This window comes from Strigops habroptila, chromosome 5 (assembly GCF_004027225.2).
Source record: "Strigops habroptila isolate Jane chromosome 5, bStrHab1.2.pri, whole genome shotgun sequence".
NCBI lineage: Eukaryota > Metazoa > Chordata > Aves > Psittaciformes > Psittacidae > Strigops > Strigops habroptila.
In genome coordinates this window covers 16,631,072-16,654,673 of record NC_044281.2, presented here as the reverse complement: position 1 = coordinate 16,654,673, position 23,602 = coordinate 16,631,072, and the positions used below count along the sequence as shown (strand labels likewise).

Here is a 23,602-nt window from a genome sequence, read left to right as displayed (position 1 = left end):
AGAGTAAAAGATCAAATAGAACTGTGTATGCTGGATACCACCAAAACAAGGCCCACCTAACAACTGTAATTGTGTCAAGTTTCAACCCCTCTCCTGCCCACATTTCAAGAAACTCACAAGAAACTAAATCTTTATGCCTATAAATGCTGAAGACAGAAACATTACTACCTCTATCTGTAGCCACATAACTAATGCGTAATTCATTAACAAATGCTAAGTGGGGAAAAAAAACCTACAATCAATACTTCAAAGACTGGTAATGATTCTTATAAAAACTTTTGATGAGCGGATTTAGTAACTTAAGACTGAATAATTACTGACAAGTGTTAACAGCTTGCTGTAAGACAGAAATGGCCATGTCTGAAAAATGCACACTCAGTATGAATTGTAATGACACTGCAGTCCTCTTATTGCAGCTCTTAAATTATTGAGCAAAACCCAGACATTTTAAACTTAATCCTTTTATAGATTGTTCATTAATCAGTGACGAATTTTGCAAGCACTGCAGGTATAAAACATGAAATTATGAGTATTTGTTCCTGATAAATTTGGATGACAAGCATTCTTTAACAGTTTATACATCATAAATTTTCTGATCTGATAAAATCTATTAAGTTTTGGGAATCCAAATAAGGATCAGTCGTCTAGGTTCAAGCATTCAGCCACAAGACGTCACAAATAGGAGTGAAAAAATTAGCATTTTCATCAATATTAACTATTTGTTTTTATTTTATTATTTTATTGTGAGCAGAAAACAAGGTAAACACTGCTAAATTAAAAATAAACTTAAGTTTCCATGGATCTAGACTAATAGGAATAGAAAGTCAAACATCTGAATGAGCATCAGAGAACATTAAATGCTTTGGGATTATTTTGTTTCACTATTTAAATAATTTTTAAATTAAAAGAAATATTTCCAAAACTTAAAGTTTAAAGCATTAATACAGGGATTTCGAGTTGAAGTCCACGGAGAAGACTTTATTGTTTTATTGTTGTTGTTCATAGTTTCGTTGTTGTTTTGTTTTTTTGTGGGATTTTGGGGGGGGGGGGGTGGCTTTTTTTGTAATGCTACTCTTCATACTTTTCAAAATCCACACTGTGCACCATATGAGATTACATTCTCCATATATTGTATTAAATTACCTCATATATGTCTAAGATTTATAATGAATGGTAAGCACAGCATCACTAGTATTAAATCAAATACACTTGATTCTATTCAGATCATGTTTGATCTTTCAGATCTGAATTTTATGTAATCTCAAAAAAAAAAAAAAAAAATAAAAGGCTGGAATCTATTTAGTTGCTGCACAGAGCTCCAAGATTTTAGAGGAATTTATTTGTCTACATATATAAAGTCAATTTGCCCTACCAAAACATGAAAATAAGATTTCTTCTTATGTGCCTTAGACTCTTCTCAGTGCCAAACATCCACATTTAAAATAATTCCATTTTTTCATGCAAGCATGTCGCTCTGCGTGCAAATGCCCCCGTTATAATTTGCTCTCAAGAATGTTAAAATCTGATTTTAGGTCTGTTACTTAGCTAAAATCTTCCTAGCTCAAGATAAGCAATATTTAATGTTACAATATCATTCTTACCATAAATCACACCAATTAATATTCTGTATAGATGTGCCTGGAATATCTGCTCCATACTTGCAATAACCTTGTTTGTGTTTACAGTTGTTATGAATTAATCAAACTTTTTGTAACATTGGAGAATTAAAAAAAACTCACAAAAACCCAAACCAAAAAAAACCCAACAACATTCCATTATATTTAGCAGTTACTGAGGGTTATAGGAATTTTTCACTTGACTTGACAGTAATGCATAAAGTGGAAGAACAGTGTATCTTCACTGCTGTTGTCAGAAAATAGTAATCAACAGTTAGCATATTTTTCCAGTGCAGATGCCTAACTTTGATCTGTTGCACTGGCAAAGGTGGAACATATATTTTTGTATGTGGAGATTAATTTTATTTTACATTGCAACAGGAAGCTCAGGCAGCTATGTCAACTGTTGTACCTGAATTATAATGACAAGATGTATTTTTGTGTGGTCTTATCACATCTTACCTTAAGTTTAGCTAGGAGGAATTCATGATCTTGCAGGAGCTTTTTCGTCTCATCTTGGTTGCTGCCAATTTCTAATAAATTTGGTGTCGATTCAGCCAGCTGAAGCTTCACCCATTTTCCACACTGTAATAAGTAAACAATTACAACCTCTGGAAACCACAAACTGGTATACAGTATATGTATACAGGAGACAGAGTGTGTATACAGGAAACGTATACAGTTGCAGAATGAAGAAACAGAGGATACAACATAAACTTCACTTCATTTGAAAACAGATATTAAAATCCCAGACTTTAGTCTTATGCAATAGGTACTGTGATTTTGTTTTGCCTGTGAAGAGTAACATTATCACAATGAGCCTGAAAGGTTTCTCCAACTCATCTCCCCTTTCAGTTGAAGATTGCACAGATAGTTAAGGAAACCTGGAGGGTTGGGGGGGGTGAGGGAGGAAGGTACAAATATGTTACAACAGATGCAAAAACCATAACCCCAAATCTCATTTCTACCACACAGAACTAGCTGCAGTGACACTTCATAGGCTTTGGAATGGGAATCCAAAGAGCAATATCCCATTGTGTCCTGGAGGATATACAAAAAAAGGAAGCTTGAAAACAACCCAAAGCATTGCTAATTCTTTCCTCGCTGTGTTGCAGAATTGCTACAGTCTGAGAAGCGTAACTCAGAGAGAGTGCTGATAAAGAAGGAAACAGTGATGTCACTGGAGGCTAGCATGGTTCCCACAGCACAACGGAGAAAAATAAGTGTCTTCATCCTAAACTTCAGTCTCCTCTCAACAAAATTACCCCCTGCAGCAGCAGATAGTCTCCCAGGAAGTGTGAGAACTGACAGGAGAGAACCTTCCCACTAGCACAACTGTGGTAAACTCATCCTGAATAATCACCCTAATTTGGTGACAGTCCAACTCCTTATCACCTTACTTTGCATTACAGACGCTCTAGTGGCTGAGACTAGCTGTTTTCCAAGTTGCCTGGAGAATGAAGAATCAAACCGCCAATAAATTCCAGCTGAGATTCAGAACCTAGGCATCCAGCTTTACTCCCCATGCCAAATTTTGTGCAAGCTATAGGTGGAGATTCCAGCTCACAGAACAGGCCTTTAGGTGCTTATAAGCACAACTATATACACACAAGGACTATGAAGTCAGAGCTTTCAAAAAATAGCCACTCATCAGGTTTAGGATTTTTTTCCAGCAAATACTTCAAAAAAAGACATACAGTCTGCATTTATGGAGTTGGTAGACTACTTATTATGTAAAATTGTTGCTCAGAAGTGCTTAAAAATAACTCTTGAGAAGCCTCAACTATGATTAAAAGTAGCATCATGCTTATTAAATTTTCAGGGCACTCTGCATTTACCTCTTACTTTTTAAACAGAGAAAGAGGAATCCCTTGCCTCTAACAGCCTACATATTGAGGCCAAATTATTTATTCTATTAAACAAAAAACACAAGCAGAAATTGTAAACAGGAAAAAAGCATTAACTTCCAAGGAATCTCTATTTGATATTAACTGATTAAATGACCTTGCCATATCATTTTATGCTAACTATTTATTTGCACAGAACATTTAAAAGTAGTAGTAATCACTGAGTAGCAGAAAGCCAAGAACAGACATGCTAGCGGTTGCTGCCTTACCTTAAGTACAGCTATAACAATACTGGCATCCCCTGCTTGAACAGCAACTGAACTGACTGTTGTTGTAGAAAGTTTCTGCTCCGAACTGGCTTCATTTGACATGGTGTTTCAAAATGGGACTTCATACATTAGACTTCAAACGCTCTTGCAAGGTCCACTGTTCTTTTCAGAACGGAACAGAGTTGCTGGATTCATTCAGTGAAACAGCTCAGCTAACACTGATTAGTCTGCCAAAAGGAAAGAACAGGAGGTTAAAAATAGACAACTCTATTGAGTTTATCATTCTTGAGAGAGATTTGACACACCCCTAGTTTGGTGGCATTAAGCTGCCTGTTCTTTTCTGTCACCATCTGAAGTGTGAAGGGCTTCTTCCATTAACATCACCTGACACTGGCTAACCAAAGCAAAAAAGATTCTCAAATTAAAACAATAAGAAAAAATTTTACTATCGAGTCTACCCAGTATTGTGAGGTTTTCACATTCTACAAGTAAGTAATTTCTCATTTAGTAGTTACAGAATATATTTGCTCAACATAATTCTTCCACTGAGTCAAAGTTTTTAAACAGGATGAACATGTGTAAATAAGTCAGATGCTAAATCCAGACAGGGGATTTTTAATCCAAAAATATTTAAAAGCACAGTGACCATAACCAGAGAAGGAAATCACATACTTCATGTGAATTCTTAAGTAGCGTTTCATTCCTACCTATTTATCTGTTTTTCAATTTAATCATAAGTTGTTTCCATAGTCTTCATTTTGTTCTAAATAAGCATAAGGAAGACCCATCTAATAACTGTTTAAACTCTTCTTCATTTTTTTTATTCAGTACAGGAAAATTAATAGATGCATTTAAATCCCAGTATTGGTTTGGGACATCAATTCTATTGTCAGAAGCCCAGACCATGCCACAAGGAGCCTGCAGTAGGAGACAGCAGCTGCTAGGTTTCCTTCCACAGAACAGCTGAGAAAGTGACACTGGCATTTAAGTTTGCAGGTCACTCTGGAAACACAATTCCACCCATGAAACTATACACATAACTCTCCTCTAAGCATCTGCTTGCTTGTTTTAAATGTTGTAACATTTAGATACATTGCTATATGAACTAGATTTAGCAATGGTAAACTAGAGGAGACACCTGCAATGAAATTAAGATCTCAAAGCAAATTCTAAAATATTTTAGACTGGAAGAAACTTAGGGAAAGTACAGGGAATTTGTACAGATGCATCAAGGTCTGGGATTTGTTTGTTTGTTCATTCCTTCCCCCTCCAATTGTTGGCAGATTATAATATTAGTCTGACAGCCATCTCCAAATGATGAGTTTCCTATTTGTTGTAGTGAGTGCACTACAACAGTAGTGTATTGCACGTTGTAGTGGTTTGTTTCGAACTAAGTGGGCTTGGCAAACCAAAACAACAATTTTTCCACTCCTTGTGCCAAAACAGAACCATGAACCCTCAAGTTTCCAAGGACAAAAAAATATCACAGAGTTTTCCAGACGCCTCGTAACACCTGCAAGAGGCCCACAGACTGCTGCCACTGAAACATTATACAGATATTCATGAGACTCATGTGGGTATTAGTGTAATGAGTGTGGCAGTACAAAATGTTTGAAATTTAATGGCCACACAAAAACTGGAGGGTAGAAGTCCTGAAGAAAACCCCAAAACTGAAACAGAAGAGATCCCTATTTTGGTTTGAATAGAAAGTACATCCGTTGTACAAAACTTGCTAAATACTCAAGATTTCCAAAAAAACATTCCAGAAGACAAGTGACTTTGGATTTTTCACCCTGGAGAATGGACTGAAAACAGAAAAAACTTTACTGCTGGGAAAAACTTGAACAAACAAACAAACAAAAACCAGCCCAACCTCTTGTTAGTCTTATAAAAGGAGTTACAAACCAAATATGGCACTATGGCAAAGTGTGTCCTTGAGATCTTTTTTCTCTCAGAAGCACATTTTAGGTGTACTTTTTCATGGCACAAGTTGGGCCAATCCATCATCTCGCTAAGGTAGCCAGATACAAGCGCTGTTTTCCACTCAGGTTAAATGAGTAATCATTTTTTCATAGTGCTGATAGACGGAAATTGTGGAAAACCACCACACTCCAGAAGCTGACCATAAGCAACTTTGGCAGCAGCAGAGTCAAGTGATTCAAGATGTCTGATAAAAAATGCATGGATATTGTATTTATTTGGCTTGTGCTAAGCATATGAGATAGAGACAGGCAGATAAAAGGTAGCAAGGAATCAGTAAAGATCTTATAACACAACCCTGGGAGAAAAAGCTGAGGATTTTGGCATTACATGATGATCCATTTCAGCTGTGTCCAGGAAAACAAAATTTAACAAGCATGCCTTTCTCAGTCTTGTTTACTTACCTATCTGTCATCCCATCCTCTCTCCAAAACAAACAAGAATCCTGCTAGAAGCCAGAAGCAAGCAGGCTATCTGTCAGTAGAAAGAAATACTTTCCCTTTGCTACTGCTGTGTGAAAGACAAGAGTAAGAATGACAAGTGGAAACTAGCATTCGCCAGCTGTCCACAAGAAACAACAAAACTGATGAAATGAACAAAGGAATCAATCTCAGGAAAACAGAAAAAAAGATGAAGTTTTTCTAGTGTAAATAACACCAGGTATTATCTGTAAGAACTACATGTAAAAAGGATTTGAGAGGATAGATAAAACTGGCTTCATTTTCAACTGTGGTTTATCAGTAGCTTTTTCTCATGGGTGGCAAGGGAAGCGTGCTAATCACAGTTTTGACAGCTATGCATAGGAAAAGGGACTACCTTTCTTGGAGATAAGTTTGTCTTTTGTTCAGAGCTTTGGAGCTGCCAGTGCACCATGAAAATGCCCCTGGGAGAGACAAAGGTCCTTCCCTGCAGCCCCAAAGATGTGAGATTCTTCACTTTGACCGGTTTGTAAATGTAACAGGTCTCCTTTCCTTTCCTTGTCTCACGCCTGGGAGAACAGGTGTACACAGCAAAGGACAGAAGAACAAGAGAAGGAAGTATCTCTCAAACTGATGGGTCTTCATGTGGCTTGGAAAAAGGTACATAAACACTGCTTCCTTCTGGCAGCTCCACCTGAATGAGAGACAAAGACCTCTCCAAGTCTGTGTTTGCTGCTTTTTGCTGGCTCCTACCATCTTACCTTTTGAGTAAGTACCATTTTCAGGTATCACCAGGAATGAAGGCATGAGGGCATGAATGCGTGCAGCCCGCAAGTCTCCCCAGGTTCATAAACAGGGGACGTGGAGGTCACGTACACAGGTAAGAGCTGAACAGGAGGTACGTATTTCTCCTGGAAGAGGCTCATCTTTATCCTATGCTTGTTGAGTAAGTTTCTAGATGACAAACTGGTTGAAATCCTAACCAGGTTTTCTCATTCCTAAACCCCAAAACCAGGTATAATAAAAAACATCCCAGCAACAGTAGCAGTCAAGGGAGGAAGGTGGGAAACAGAGGCCCCTCTACCAGAGGTCAAAAATTACATAAATGGCATGTGGGGAACAGTACCAGCTCTTTCTTAGCACTTAATCAGAAAGAAGTGCTTCTTTCAGAGACTCACTCTATGAAAGAAGCCAGAAAACAGAAAGAAACTGAGGCACTCACAGACATTACCCTTTTATTCAGGGCTGGAGAGGCAGAACAAGCCCAGGCACAGACTAACCTCCCAGCACCCAGAGGCAGAGCAAGGAGCAGTGGGAGCTACTCCAGTGCCCCCAGCAGGACTGTGAGATGTGGACACAGGCTGCAGTGGAGGGAAGCCTGTCCTCCAACAACCCCTGGGCCACCCAGGGCTGAAGGGCAGACCAGTTGGGCCTTGCTCACAACAGCAAGGAGCTGCTGCTGCCTAAGTTGCAGAGGCAGGGCAAGTGCAGAGAGAGAAGTGGAAACTCTTCCCTCTCACAAAAGCGATGTAATTATTACCTGCAAGAGGGAGGGAAATAGGCAGCCAGAGTAAATGAAATTAACTTCAGGTAGGTAATAGCTGAAGCATGGGCAGAAGCTGTTTCCCTATCAGCTTAGAGTCCATGAGCTTAACAAAAGGCAGTCCTAAAATAGCCTGGAACCCTGATGGCTAAAAAAAAAAAAAGGAGGTTGTGCTGCCTTTGACACCATGGAAAGGGAAGACACAGAAGTCCCAGTAAAGGGCTACGAAACAGCTGTGAAAGCATGCCCAAGGGGTTAAAGACATCCTGCTCTGCTCCAGAAAAAAATGGTAAGAACAAACCATGGTCTGTGTTGCCTGGATTAGTGTTTGATAGTTCCCAGATTTATTTTATTTAAAACCATTCAATCATGATGAAACATTATAGCTTGTATTTTCCCATTCTTCCCATGCATCGCCCTAACAAAAATACTTCTAGTCTTGCTCCTTCATCAGCAGTCCTGAAGACACTTTATACCACCCTAAGAAAACAACAGGAAGAGAAAAAGCTACCCAAAAAAGCTTTGTCACTCTAAGCAAAGACCAAAAGCAAAGGTATCTTGGTTCATCCCTGTCACATTGAATATGTCTTTAAGAAAGAAATAAACAACACTGCTAACTGTAAAATCAACAGTGTATCGGAAATCAAGAAACCGGCAAACAGTTGCAAGGGCAAGAACAAAATCATTATTTGTTTGCTTCCAAGGACAACAACATTTAAAAACCCCCATACAGTAAACAGACCTGGGAAGCAGTGACAGCTGGTATTTAGTCCCCTGGCCATTAATTTTTCATGTCCCACTCTCTCATTCCAAAGCATTCTCTTCTTTATATCCCTCTTTTTGGTTCCTAGAGGATGTCCACAAAGTATACACGCTAGTTGTACCTAGCACTTGTCGAAATAGTACCTACGTCTCTACTATTTATTAAATGATAGAAGATATCCACCAAATTTAGCTGGGGCTTACAACCATATGTTATACCACTTTAGCTTCCACTTTCATTTTAAGAAAGCTCATACAGCCTTTAAATTTAGAACTCCAGCTTCTAAATGTTGTATAAACAAGGACCATTATTTCTAGCATCTGTTACTTAAAACGCTGTCTTCCCTTTCTTTACCTCCCTTATATACAGGATAAATAGAATGCTGACACACAGGGACTGCTTAGATTTTTATTTACTTGGCATCATGCTACTTGAACTCCTGAAGAGCGTACAATCACCATGATTGTTTTCAAATATACAGAAATAATAAACCTAGCACGGTGGTAGACTACCCATTTGATCTGCTTTCTTCATATCTCAGCAAATGACTCAAAAGGGGCATCAATAAAAAACTGTGGTGTTGGGATCTCCACCCAAGCAAAACAAATTTCTTGTTCTGAGAATGCATTAAAACATTAGTGCATTCAGAAAGAACTTCCTTCCCTTGTTAAACATAACACTGTGCAAAAAAAAAAAATTTCTTTAGATTCTATACTCGTACATAAGCATGAAGGTGTTTCATACAACAATAAACTGGGAGAAGACGACAAAAAGCACTTTAGGGAAAGCAAGAAAAAGAGAGCGAGAGAAGAGCACAGGCCCCAGCAATAATTCTGAAGCCATTGTCAGCTCTGACTGATTAACAGATGTACCTCTAAGCCAACTCATTTGAACAGATGTCTCCAAATCCAAACACATTAATTACTTAGTATCATTTTCCTTCGCCAGTTTGCTTTTCTTTTGGTGTCACAGCTAATAAAAAGTGGAAGTTAGATTTATACTTTTCCTTCAAGGGACAGCTATGGGAAAGAGTGAAAGGAAAAAATGAGTTGGTGACTATTCAACTGTAAATATTATGGCAAAATATGAACAATGAAAGTTTTAACTGTTTAATGGTAAGTAGATAAAACAGAAAACAATACACAAGTGCGAAGCACAGTGGTTATATCTCATTCTCTCCCACATCCCAGAACAGCATGTCCACTGGAGAAATAGCAGGGAGACTCTCTGCTTCGGTTTCCTCAGAATCAGCTGGAGAGCAGACTTACCCCATCAGCATTCCGAGGGAAGCTCAACATTTCTGCCTCGCTGGCTGTGATCCAAAGCAAACGCTGCACAGCCTATGGAGCTGTACTCTGATGAACACAGAAGTGGAGCAGTTTTAACAGCTCACAGGTGGCACATACACTCGTCAGCCCACTTGCAAGCTTGTCAACAGAAAACAGTGTCCCAGTGCATTCGGCTCTGTCAGGAGAATAAAGAGACGTTAGATAGTTCATTAGTCCGTTGTTCGGGCTTCAGCAGCAGAAAGAGGACAGCTTATTACACAAGATTAGTATGTTCCATCGCCCATGCATGTAGGGAAAGCCAGAAGGAGTTTTGTTAGTAAATTCCTTGGGAGCATTTGAAATTCCTTCCTGATGTGGTGTGTTAGCACAGTGGAGTATGCGCCCTGCACCAAATATAGATGCGAGACAGGCTATGCTTTTGTTCCTGTAAGGAAGGAAAACTAAGATGCAGACTGCAACCTACATCTAAATCTCAAGGCAGCTGCAAACTGTCCCATTAATAATGTAAATGCAATGACAGTTTTGCCCTATGTCACTAATTTCTGTGTTTAACTTACAATTTAGCTGTATTAAAAGACTGTTTCTCTTCAACTGTTTTTCAACATTTACACATGAGTACAGATGTCTGTATTAAACTTGCAAAACAAAAACATCAGTTAAAAATCACACAGACTGTTCAGAGACAAATGCATCAGTGTAACTGGGTTCTTGGAACCATTTTTTAAGAGTGAAACATCTCTGTTCAATCTTGTCAAAAGTAATCAGCCAGCAATGATGCAAAGAGATCAGAATGAATGATGCAAAAAGATCAGTATGAGTCATTCATTTAACAGGAGACTAATTCAATAGATATAATCACACTATCCACACCAAAACATTAAAGCCATATTATTGCTATTGTTTGGAAGAGTTCACTTAAATGGACACAAATTTCAGAAAGCTAAATTTAGAATAAGTACAGAGGTATGTTAAACAGCCACACTTCTAATAGCACAAGACTTTAGATATCTGATATTGAGGAGGATTTACCCAGAAAAGAAAAATTCAGCAGGGGAGCTAAATTCTAAGTGTTAAAAGAACTACGAGGCTTCAGAAGCCATTTTATGAAGTCATTTATCAGCAGAGCTATAAATAGGAGTGGTTTGTTGTGTTTTATTTTGTTTTAAAAAGATAACTCCACCTTGCATAACCCTGCTATTTGAAGGTTCAAACTGCTGAGCAATCCTCTAGATGTTCTGGTCAAACATCTCCCTTTTCCAAATCATGGTACCTCAAACAGCAAGCACATACCAGATCCTGCCTGTCCCTTCCATGTTAAGTGCTGAATTGTGTGACATACTTAGAAGAGGTTAAAGAGCAGGAAGTATTGACATTTTTTTCCCCCCGTCTTTGCTGATTTGTCTGGAACTGGGTTGTTAAACAGATGTGTGCTCATTGCTGACACCCAATGTAGCAGGGGTGTGACCACAGGATATGAGGATGCTCCCTCACTGTTCCCAGTTTAAGTGACTCTTCACATTCTATATGGAGCAGTGTGTAACACTTCAGAATTCAAGTCCCACACAAATTTAGGAAGTATTGCCTATAATTAAAAAAGAAAAACTTCTTCTCTCCTCCTCCCCCATACTCTTCCAACACTAATTGAAGAGTAATTAAGATGTTTTTATGTGGTTCAGGACCACTGTTTGGCGTCCATAGCAAAAACTCCAGCTGTTTTACAGTCACAAAGAATGATGATTTGTTCCTTGTTCTGGGCCTAGGTGCTCAAACTTCATTTGATCTGAATGCTTGTCTGCAGTAGCAGGTGGTTCAGTGCAACAGGAGAGGTTCAGTGGAAAAACACTTGGTATTGAGCCTGCTATGCCTTGGCAGTGTGTTCCCATCTGACAATCTCTTCAGGCTCTCATACAGCATATGTGGCTGCAAGGCTGTGCCCAAGATGCAATCGTTTCAAGTCTTAAAGAACACTGCTTTCACTCCCTTGACTTCAACAGAGCATTCCTTCTCTCTTACACCCAATAGCAGCCACAAAAGTGGCAAACACTTAGGAGAGCCACCAAATTGTTCTGTTATTTGCTCCAAGCAACTTCTGGTTCTTCCACCACACAGATTAGTGATCAGCCACCTCAGTATCTCGAGTTTCTCCTCTTGAAATTTAGCAGGAGGCAGAACATGTAGCTCTCACCGTGGTAAAATAGTGTAAAATGGGAGAAAAGAAAATTTAGAAAAGGATGATAAGAAAAAGAGGGAATTCAAACAGAGATGGAAGACAAAAGACTGGACAAGATTTTGAACCAGGAGAAGTCTTGATGAATGATGAAGGAGAAGCTGCAAGTTGCAGGAATGAATTAGGGACTGACAAGCAATAACAGGTGCAAAGGCACACATGGGACTTGGCCCTTTGAGGTAAGAGAACCATGTCAGGGTATGCGAAGAGCTCTGCCTTGTTCAAGAACTTGCCACTGACATGTCTGTGTTGGGTATAAGCTGAAAGAGCTAGTGGGAAGGTGGCACACACATTGGTCGGGAATCTAATGTTGCACTACGTGTTGGATCAATTTAAATCACATTTAGATCCGAGCTTCCAGATTAGTTTTATTCTTAAGACAATTGTATGTAATAAAACAGTGTTCTGAGAGCCTAATATGCTGTGAATGAACACAGTCAGTTCACTATAAAACTGCAGTACTGCTGTAAAACAAATCACTAAATCGACCATCTGTGACCTTGCTGCCAGTGTTAGATCTGCAAGGCATATAGGCTCTATCTATGACCCTTTTACAGATAGACATTACTGTACACCAGTTGCTCAAATATATCTTTTCCAAGATCTTTATCACAGAGTGTCCAGTAACATGTCCAGGATCCTTTTGCCAGGTCAAGTATTTTCCTCTGAATAGTGGAATAATTTATTTTAGACCACTTTTTCCAATTTCTCAAACTAGCTTCTTCTGAAGAATCAGTCCTCTAGTGCACTCTGCAGTCAGCTGCTTTGATTCAGGAACTCTATTGCTTAATTACTTTAAATTTCACACTTCAAAATAGCTTTGTTGAGGACAATAATCACCATTTTTGTTTGAAAAAGGATACAAAGTGGAAGCTTAATAATGTGGCAGACACAAGAATTTTTGGTATAATCTCTGTGATCTTCCTCATAGTGCAGAGACAAAAGGCAGGCAAGCAGTATAGATTAAATTTGCAATCAGACACAAAGCCATACTGGGAACCCTCTATATGTAATGGGATTGGGGAAGGAAGGGGAAAGGAGCTATCCAATCAAGTAAACCGTAAATTTCTTGCATTTTTCAAAATGCACAGAGATTCTTGTTTTATTTTTAACTTTAATGCAATTTCAATATTAGAATGCTTCAGGCAGAGTCCTGCAGGATACATTCTCAGACATCACAATTTGCCTGAGTGTTATGGTTTGAGAACAGTGCTGTGTCCTCACTAGCAACAATAATATTGCTAGAGTGCCAAGGTAAAATTCACATAATGTAAAATAACTATCAAATTAAGGTTTTGACTGGTCACATTAAAAATACATGGACATTTTTACAGAAGGTTTACAGAAAATATCATGGCATCATCAGCTGTGCAGTAAGTTTTGCACCAGTATGTTCAGACCCCCCCAACCTGCAAGTGACCATTAATCATGGTGTTACTCTTAAGACATCTTGCCAGGGCCTGAGGTAAAAGGAATGTATATTAATAGATTATACTAACGTATATTAATACATTATACTAATAATAATGCTAATGTATTTGCAAATCCTTAATATTTCATATTTGTCTATTTTTACTCTTTTTTTTTAAATCATGCAATATGTTTTACAGTATTGATCAGATTTAAAAAAAAAAAATCTTAAATGAGCCTTCTAAGTTGCAAGATTTAGCTTTTTTTTCTAGTCATACAATTACCATGGGCTTTCTATTTCTTTAACTAAATCAAAAGAAACTTAAAAAAAATAAAATATTTCACTGCCTTGATTTTTTAACTCACAGAGCTTGAATCCAACATAAGCAGTTCCAGGAGAGAGCTGAAAGATTAAAAGCCACATTTCAATGAGGAATCCCAGAACCTGACCTAAATTAATAGAAACTTTTAAGTCCTCTGTCATCCTTTCATTACAGGGAAGTCTTTTCAGAAGGCAGGCACAGACGATGTACCTTGAATCACCTCTTGCCAATGCAGCAAGATCTGCAGTAACTATGTTTTGGAACCTTGCTTTCAGTGTTCTAGGCATAAAAATAGCATGCAAGATTACTTCATGGGCTGCATAGGTTTTTCTTCTTTCCCCACTTGATCTGATATTTAGTAAATATTCTGTATTTAACCCCCTTTCTCCAAGTTTGTTTCTCACTGTGTTAACATTTCTTCTGCTTTCAGGGTATTTTGATTAACTGATTTCAAAGACGAGATTGATCTTTCCAGACTTCCTTACGGCCCACCTATTAACACTACATGAATTTTATAAATATTTTCATTTTAAATTAAACTCTTACAATTCCCAAAATGGTTTTATTACACTTCCTTGGGTTTCCTTCCTTACTTTTTGCTTTCTACTGCTCTTCAGATCTCACTACCATAAATAGGAAAAAGCCCCATCACTACAGTGTTCTAAGATAAGAATTATTTTAGCTGTGCTTTTTATATCCTCTGTGTGTGTGTGTGTGTGTGATTTCCATGACTATAACATCTTACCCACTCCCAAATATTAATGAGCTTTCCCTACAGCAACCCTGTGAAGAAGGGTTATCCCTTCCCAACATACACACACTGGCAGTAAAACCATTCAGTCCTGAAAGTAAATTCTTCTTTGGAAACAATGAAGGAACTCTTTAAAACATCTACTGGTTCACTTGCAAAGTCTTTGACAAAATTGTTGGTGGAGAAAAAGAGTTCCTCTGATAAGGTAGAGAAGACAAAGCAATACTTAGAGAAGAGGTAACAACAGTGAACAGTAAAAGGAACTCCAATAGTTCACATTTCTGTCACCTGCAGAAGCAAATGCCCTGGTTTCTTCATGAATGACTAGTTCTGCAGAGGTAATGCACCATGAAATGATGCCTGGAAATGGCAGCTACCTAACAAATTGGCCATATACAATGGGTGGATGTAAAAACCTTACAAGGCTCATTAAGCATGAAGCTTGCTGCAGCCTTTTGATGCTGTTTCAAGCAAAGCATTAATAAAAATCCTGGCTACAGATGACCACATTACTGTGTTTCTTTAGATACATTTGTCTTAGAGAGGAGGAAGGCCACATTCCGAGAGACAGTGCGTGATAGAAAGCAGGCAGTGGGGCTTCACAATCACATCATCGCCACAGATACGTGGACTAGCAGCCAAATGTGTTGAATACACTGTACAATCTTCACCCTGCGGAGACTAGCTTGCAGTTATCTATCGTCCAATAGAGGCATGCAGAGCTGCACACAAGGGTTCAGGAAGAGAACAGTCTGCACTTAGTACCAGTTTAGAATATGGCTTGTTCCCAAGCCTCTGAAAGTCAGACTCACACCACGCAACCGTATTAAATATCAAGTAACCATGCTGTATGCTTGCCTGTGGAAATGGTTAAGACACCATGAAAGCTACTCTCTTTTCTAGTAGTCTAAAAGCCTTAAAAAAGGAGAATGGAATGTTAAAAGACACTTACCACTTGGCCAAGATTTAGATGAAAAAAAGTATCCTGGCATAGTACTTGAAACATCCTACTGGAGCTCTCCAGCCCACTGTAACTCTGCAGCCTCCGATCCTGTGAGGCATGGAGATCATGAGCAATCCAGGCATGCCTGGACAGTCAGCAGAGACTGGGAATGTGCTGTCACTTACCCAGTGTCTGCAACTTTTGCTGAGGAAATGAACATGGGAAAGCAGAAACCCCCGAATTGAGATGGCAATCCATGCACTGCAAACCAAGCATAACACAGTGAATCATGCCTGAAAATTACACTACCAAAATTAACACATTGACTGCTCCTGCCAAAATGGAGAACAGTAACAAATAAAAAACAGGGGGGTTTACAGGTATTTGTTCATGCTTTGTCCTTGGTAGCTCAAGCAAGAGGTCTTCCATCAGATGTTCCGAGAGGCAGTTCTTACAGCTAAGTTTCACTCTCCATTTCTGTAATTTATAGATTATTAGAATTAATGTTTTGTGCAAGATCTAGGAAAGGGCTCAATGAAGTTAAAAGCCCAACCTATAAGCATACTGTGTGGGGAGCATTTATATCCATTCAAATGGAGCCAGTGATTCTCAGGACTTCACAGAAGTCTGAGAATCTTCTCTACCTTGAGCTGTCACAGCCTTCTTCTACACACAATACGTATCTACAGGAAATTGTCCAAGCATCTTACCGAGCATGTTCTACAACCCATAGCTACCATGAGACCCCCTTTTCATTATTTTCTAATCTACTTAAGTATTGCCTTCTGAGAGCAACAGTATTGTAGCAGAATAGACAGAACAAGATTGGGATATGTAGTGTCAGGATCCTCAGAAGAGCTGATGTATTTATATGGTCATAAGCGGAAATCATGTTTTAGCCAGCTATGGGAAGCAGTCAGAGGCAATTGTGGTCATGTGCTGTCAGTGGCATAGTCTGCTATAGGAGTTTGACAGATAAGCTGTGGCTAAATCACCTTTCCCAAAGAAAGCCTATTACTTACTATTAGAAACTAGGGTTAGTTACATTGAGTGTGCTCAGACATTTTAAGTACAGATATTTGAGCTTAATAAACCAATAGGATACTTTACATAGCATATAGAATTCCTTCCCTTTATGTACAAATCTAAAGTGCATTACAGGTTTCCTGAAGAGCCTTCATCAGTGATGTCTGACAGTAATCAATGGCTAGCTGTTTGTGGAACAGTTAAAAGGCTTCCTAACATGCAAAACATATCTCAAATTGTAGAACCATAAAATAACCCCTATGCTTTACAATTTTTAATTACTTTTCGCTATTAAGCATACTTTGTGTGCTAGTTACCTGTGCACAAAAAGATAGTTTTTCCTGTAGCATTAGGAAGCCCCAACACATTTGACATTTCAGTGTTGTCACTAAACTGCCATCAAAACAGCATTATTTAAAAACTTGTGATTTGTCTGCAAGAAAAATCGTATTTTGCCATTTCTGTTCATTATTAAATTATCTGCACAATTGCTAGCACAACTGTTTCCTCTTAATAACCTTAAGATATTCCAAAATGATAAACTTTAGAGTGATTAAAGTTTCCTTTGCTTTTCTTTGTCCTTCAGAAGTTTGAAATGTTACTCTAGCTCTTTGTTCTCCAGCTTGTAAACTGTAAATATCACTCATAACTGGAAAATTCGCAGAACTTTTTCAACTGAAGTTAAATAAATCAGGATTTTTTTTATCCTGATTTTTTAATCTTTTCCAACATACTTCCTTAGCAAGTTTGGAATTTTAAGAAAGCAGGCTTTTATCTCCCCTCAATACAAAAGAGGAATTTGTATCCTGACTCAACCTCTCTCTTGTCTCTGTATTATATTCACACAATCTTTGCTGCAAAGACCTATGCCAACTAAAATCTAATTTGATAGGAAAAGAGAAAGCTGTTAATTTTCATTGCTGTTTTGAGGTTAATGTTTTACACATACTAATTACTTTTTAGTATCCTGTCTTTATACAGTCTTGTATTAGCATAACTAAAATTTTAGTCACACAAGCACATATTTTGGATGAGTATCTTTGGTAGATGATTAATATGTTGTCTTCCAACTTGGCAGAATCAGAGGAGTTCTCACATGTTTAATCATTTACCTTCAGGTTCCAAATTAACCTTGAAGTCACAGAAAAATTGTCCAAAACTACTATGTGTTTGCAAGATCTGTACGAAGGGACCCATTAGAAGCGGGAAACCAAACTCATTTTCATGTGGTTAGTCAGTCTTGTATTTCCCACACAATAAATCTCCACAACAAAACTACCTTCACTAAGCACCAGATGAAAAATGTCTTTAAAAACTCCTTGACTTGATATCCTTGCAAAAGGCATGCAATTAGTCAGTTTTTAAGATGCGGTCTTGACAGACATCAGCACTATAATGATGGGACTATTTAAGTGGAGGAAACAAAAGTGGGACGGCCTGTAGAAATCAATGTTGCATACTAGGAAATTGTGGAAGTGACGCACTGCAGAAAAGACTCAGTCTACTGATATTCAAAATGAGCGTTCAAGTTGGAACCAGAAGTAATGTAACTGCTTGACTATTTGACTTCGTATCTTATTTCAGAGTATATCACTTTTCCCCAAACCTGAAAGAGACAACAGATCTCCCCAGAGAGATCATGAATTAATCACCTTCTTGGAATGATGTTACGTAAATTACAGATACTTAGTTTTTAGCCCTGCAGTTCACATTCAGCTGCTTTTCCAGCTATTAAATATGTATGGATTGATATCCTGTATTCTCAGAGTAACCTCCTGATTATTTTCTTTAAACAAGAACATAAACCTAACCCAACTAAGCATTTCTCACAGTGCTGACTCCCTTTTTACTTTTGCAAGAGTCTGTAGAGATACGAGGGACAGACTTCAGAGGTTAGGAATCACCAAATCTCTGCTTTCATCCCTGTTTCTCAGCATTTTAGCTCTGGCATTTACATAATGTACCATTACAGAATTTCATCTGTAGCTCCAAAGCTTCCTTTCTTCCTCCTTCCTAATAATCTTGTTATACAGATTAAAATTATTCTGTAGAAAGAAGTCAGGAAACTGGAGGTTAACATAATATCATTATTGTTGAAAGCCCATGACAAGCTCTCCTTGTGATCATAACCTACCGACACTTTTTTTTTACTGGGATGGAAAAATCTTCCCCTTATCTCTTTGTCAGCGGGCACTGATATTCTTAGGCTAGCATGATTGTGTAAGTGCTATATAATTCCACTGCACGCACAATCCTTCTCTATCTACTGCTGTACCTCCAGAGTAACTATTTGAATGCTAAGTTAGTCAGTCACACAAGTCTCCGCAAGTCAAGCCTGTTTTTTCCAATAAGAAGTAAAAACTTAACTCCATTAGTCCTACTAATCACAATATAAAGTGAAGCAGTAAACACAAGCAAAGATTAAGGAAAATTGTACAAATACCTGCTACCTTTCACAATTAAAAGAGCTTACAGGTATAAGCATTTTATATGACTGCCAGTCTACTAACTGATGCCCTACTAAAAATGGGTGATGCCTACTGAGGTGATCACCAAAAAGGGCAGAGCAAGAGCCACAGGTAAAGCCATCACTACTGCTTGTAGTAGTACCTGCACAGTAACACAGTATCTGAAGTAACGACAGATGACTGGAGCACAGTTTTGCCTTTTAGCATATCTCTATATATCTCATTGACTTTGTATGCTATTAAGGGTTGTATGTTTCTAAAGGTTCAACCACAGATTGACTAAGACCAGCACAAAACACTATCTCAATTAGTTATATCCAACCGTATTCTTAAGAGATGGTGTTTATTCCATTCCTTCAGTAAGATCAGAAGTCTCAAAATCCATAAGGATTCGGAAAAATCTGGCAGACTCATGCAACATGACCTAGAAAACTACTTGATATCATTCCTGATATGGAGAAAACAGGCAAAGTGCTAGTTAATAGCATCTTACCAGCCACTTTAGTTCCCTAAAGGCAAGGAATTCTAGAGAGGAAGGGGAGGGGAGCAGAGAGAGGGGAAAAGCTGGCATAGCCCAAGGTGTTGTATCGGAGACTCAATTAGAGACAATAGGATGAGAGTCAGAATCCACTGGCCTCTAGGAATGCTGGACAAGATAAGAACAGCCTCAACACTGGACTTCATACACTGAGCCAAAATTAACGCCAGGGTTAGTAGGGTGAATGGTCATCAGTTCCAAGTTGTGCATGCAGCTGTCACATGAATGGGTCAGGAGCTGCTGATACTGTTCTGGTTTTGCATACGTTGTTGAGCCCCTAAACAGAATAAGAATAAAATAAAAACAAAAATAGATAAAAACCTGCAAACAATATTAGTGTTTATAACACATGCTTACTATAAACTAATATTTTAATGGGATTTTATACTGTAAACCGTCATTTACTGTGAGTAGATTCAATTTACAAACAAATGCTGCGGAATTGGACAGAGTATTTATTAATGACTACAATATCAATTTACTTTTTTTATTTGCATTTTCTATTAAACATTTGTAGGTTTTTCATGTTTGGGTTCTTTCTAAATAAATTTCTCTCATCCAAATATTAGCCATACTAACAGCAGTTTTCTGAAATGGAATCAAACAACTAAATTAAATTTTAGAAGGTTATATTGAAAAAGTCTCTTTAGAAATAAGGTCTGTGAACTGCAGTTGGTTTTAAACTAGTATTAGTGTAATATTATACCACTGCATCACATGAATCAAAAAATAATTGGATTTCCTCTGCCAAAATATCCTGAGAGGAAAAATACCTTTATCGCTGAAGTTAAAGATAAGCCATTAATTTTGAATTATTTTTTTAGAGAAATTGCTCTATTTGACACAACACTTTCCTCTGGAGAAAATATGGAAAAACTGTGACAAGTAAATATATCTGAATGACAGATCCATCAAAAAAACCTGAAGAGTAATAACAATGCCTGCAGGAAGAGAGAATTATCTTTAGTGTGAGCAAAATATAGTACAACATTCTATGAGGTGCTTAGACCTACAGTTGTTTCACAAACAGTATTCTAAAATGGTCAGATACCACACCATCATCTTCCAGTACTTATAATATTGAATTTAACCAGATTAAATCCTGAAGAGTAAGAAGTTAACCAAGTTACACACACAGCTGATTTTGTTTCAATCAAATTCCTTCTCTTAATAAATATAATTTTATTACTAATCTGTTTCATGTTCATGAACTTCATCTTAATTCTTCAGTAGATGAAAATCTTTAACCTCAAACCAGAGATATTTTACATTATTCAAGATTTTCCAAACGGAAACAAGACTTAGAAATAAAGCACAAGAGATGCGTACCCACCTTACATGAGAACTGTTATTAATATAACAGACTTATGCACCTACTATCATACTTGTGTGTACGTACTACTGCTATCAGAAAGTCAGAAAAAAAAACCAACCCCAAACCCAAACCTCAGACTCTTTCTCCTACTAATAACAGTTCACGAGCAGTTCCCCTTATAGCTACAGTGTGTTAAAGACTATTTCATAACACTTTGTAAATATATTGGAGAAGTGATGATTTTTACTACCATTTATGGCAAAATATAACACATGACATTTGGGAATATAGACCAGAACAAATTTATATGAGATTTTAAAAAGATGATTTTTATTAAGCACAAACAGCTTTTAATACATTATCAATACAAATAGGAAAACATCTGTTTAATGGATTTAATATATCAAAGATTTGATGGGCAGGTTGCATACTGGCACAATAAAAATGATATTTAAAAAAAAAGTATTTCAAATTAAAATTATAGGGTCACCACTGTCTACACTGCAGGAACTTACCTACAGTCTAAAATTACTACATCACCTGGGCATAGAGGGAAGCAAAGATCTACAATTTCATAATATGGAACTTCTAACACTTTCATTAGCACCATTCAAAGCTTGTATCAGCTGTTTAACTGAGAAGCAGCTGACAGGTCAGGTAAAGCTTTACGGCAAATTTCAGTGCAAAGTTTACAGTTCCTTTTCATAAGATACTTGGAATCTATGGTTTCATAGCATGTTAAATAATTATGGCTTGATAGATGTACAGTGTTAAGATGCTGAGAACATTTACTTTGAAAAATAGATGCGACTTATAACGGCTGTGAAATGCATTTTAATATATTATGCCAAATTCTGTAATATGCAAACAACATGCTGGATTACAAATTGAAGTCCTATTATGAATTTATAGACAAGGGTCAGTATTAGCTCTCTGGCGTAGTGGCTTCTGGTTGTCTCAGCTGCTGCTTTTTCAGGCTAACTAGCTTCATCTTCTCTCTAATGTGTTCTGCTGCAGAAGCCATATCACTTGGGCTCCCAAAGTACTGTTCAGACCTGGGGGGGGGTAAAAAACAAAACAAAAAACACCCCAAACAACCCCAAACCCAAAAGTTATTGGTGAGAAGCAAGACAGTACATGAATATACGCATTAACAGCACTAGAAAACACAAAGCAGATAAGGCAAACAGGCACTTTTTCATCTTGAAATTTAAAAGCCCCCTCTAAAAGGCTTCGGAAGACTCAGTGATCAGACTCAACAGCAGATCTTGATGAAATCATTACAAATGCTAAATGACCCTTTTAAACCCAAAAGATTCTCTCAACAGAAGTTTGAGAGCAGTGAGGCACTGGAACAGGTTGCCCAGAGAAGTTGTGGATGCACCATCCCTGGAAGTGTTCAAGGCCAGGTTGGATGAGGCTTTGAGCACCTGGTCTAGTGGAAGGTGCCCCTGACAGTGGCAGAGAGGTTGGAACCAGATGACCTTTAAGGTCCTTTCCAACCCAAACCATTCTATGATTCTAACAGCAGGATGCTGTTCTGTAGACATAACTAGAATACTTACTATTTTTTTTACCTCCCTGCTCTGGCTACCCCCCAAGTCAGTCTGTCAGTTTTAAGTACTATGACAATCAATGAAATCTCTTTATATGTGTATTCTGAGGCTATACAATTGCTGCACTATTGAAGGACTCTGTGTGTGAAGTCAGCCACATGCTGTCAAGTTACATTACCTATTTCTCAAACTGAAAAGAACACGTGGCTGCGTAAGTTGATTTCTCCCATTCAAATACAACAAAAGAACAGCTGAAATGCTAGGGAAACCACTAATTAAGCTGTCAGCAAAACAAGGATTTGAACAGAACACATGTTTCAGAAGAACAGGAAATGGAGGTAGAACAAAGGAGTTCAGACAGCGAGGGGGGGACGACAGGCCTTAGCAGACCGAAAAGTTGTTTCTCACAGGAGTAGACTCATTTGACTAGAGAGCTCCAGAGACGACAGACTGCACAACTGCACATGGGATCACAGTATTTTTCCTGATGCAGAGCAGAAGCCACGAGCAGGACAGGGAACAGTGACCTGGTCTTCCAAGAAGATACTGACAAAAGCCCAAAGTGGTGAAGAGGCTGATGAAGACACCTCTAAGCATTTTGTGACATTTTGTGTGTTTCTACATTTCTTAAACTATTTCTACTAATGAATGAATCCTTTGTAAATTGTTTGTTTAATGCTTCAAAAATAGACTGCCTAGGGATGATGAGCAGGGGATCCTGGGATTTAGGATAACTAAGATCCATCTTTGGAGAATAGGGACACACGGAACTCTGCTGATAAGACAGAGGGATCAGAAATAATGTTCAGGATTCAGTCAGCCTAAAATACAGGCATAGATATACCTATAGCTATAGGAGCATTATGTTAGGACTCAAACTTCAAAGGATGGCAAATATGTTTCATGGGGAGCTTTCCCAGGTTTTAATGTTTGTTTTTACCTTAATAGTCTATCTGCAAATTACATCTGCTTTCAAGTAACAGTTGCTAGTTTTACCAGGTCACTAAAATCTGCTATGCAAAAACTAAACCAAAATACTTCAAAAACCATAAGACTTCTTGATCAGTGTTTTTTGTTTGTTTCTTTGGAAGTTCTGTTTGTTTTTACTTTTCTGTGGGTTGGTTTGTTTGGGGTTTTTGTGTGTGGGGTTTTTTTTCCTCACAGCTATAAAATCCTCACTACTTGTTCAGGCCTGTGTCTACCTCTCATGGGTAGCACTCCTGGTGAAGGAAACTATACTGCATAGGGAACATGAGATTTTGGAAATAAGATGACAGAAAACTGATTTTCATGATCTGCTTCCTATAACTGTATTTTTC

General features: G+C 38.0%; 2 protein-coding genes across 14 annotated transcripts in view; both read right to left on the bottom strand.

Annotated features, from left to right (window-relative positions):
• CCDC141 (coiled-coil domain containing 141) overlaps positions 1 to 9,767 on the bottom strand; it is a 96,526-nt gene extending 86,759 nt beyond the window's left edge. For all 10 annotated transcript variants that reach the window (XM_030486682.1, XM_030486674.1, XM_030486676.1 and 7 more), the window contains exons 1-3: positions 9,706 to 9,767; positions 3,733 to 3,959; positions 2,079 to 2,201 (exon numbers count right to left, since the gene is read on the bottom strand). In XM_030486682.1, coding sequence (XP_030342542.1) covers positions 2,079 to 2,201; positions 3,733 to 3,834 — 225 coding nt within the window. In that variant the 5' untranslated portion in view covers positions 3,835 to 3,959; positions 9,706 to 9,767. The remainder of the gene's footprint in view (positions 1 to 2,078; positions 2,202 to 3,732; positions 3,960 to 9,705) is intronic.
• An 11,268-nt stretch (positions 9,768 to 21,035) lies between these two features.
• The window catches only part of SESTD1 (SEC14 and spectrin domain containing 1), a 58,911-nt gene continuing 56,344 nt past the window's right edge, over positions 21,036 to 23,602 (bottom strand). For all 4 annotated transcript variants that reach the window (XM_030486687.1, XM_030486686.1, XM_030486685.1 and 1 more), the window contains one exon: positions 21,036 to 21,782. In XM_030486687.1, the coding sequence (XP_030342547.1) occupies positions 21,653 to 21,782 (130 nt within the window). In that variant the 3' untranslated portion in view covers positions 21,036 to 21,652. The remainder of the gene's footprint in view (positions 21,783 to 23,602) is intronic.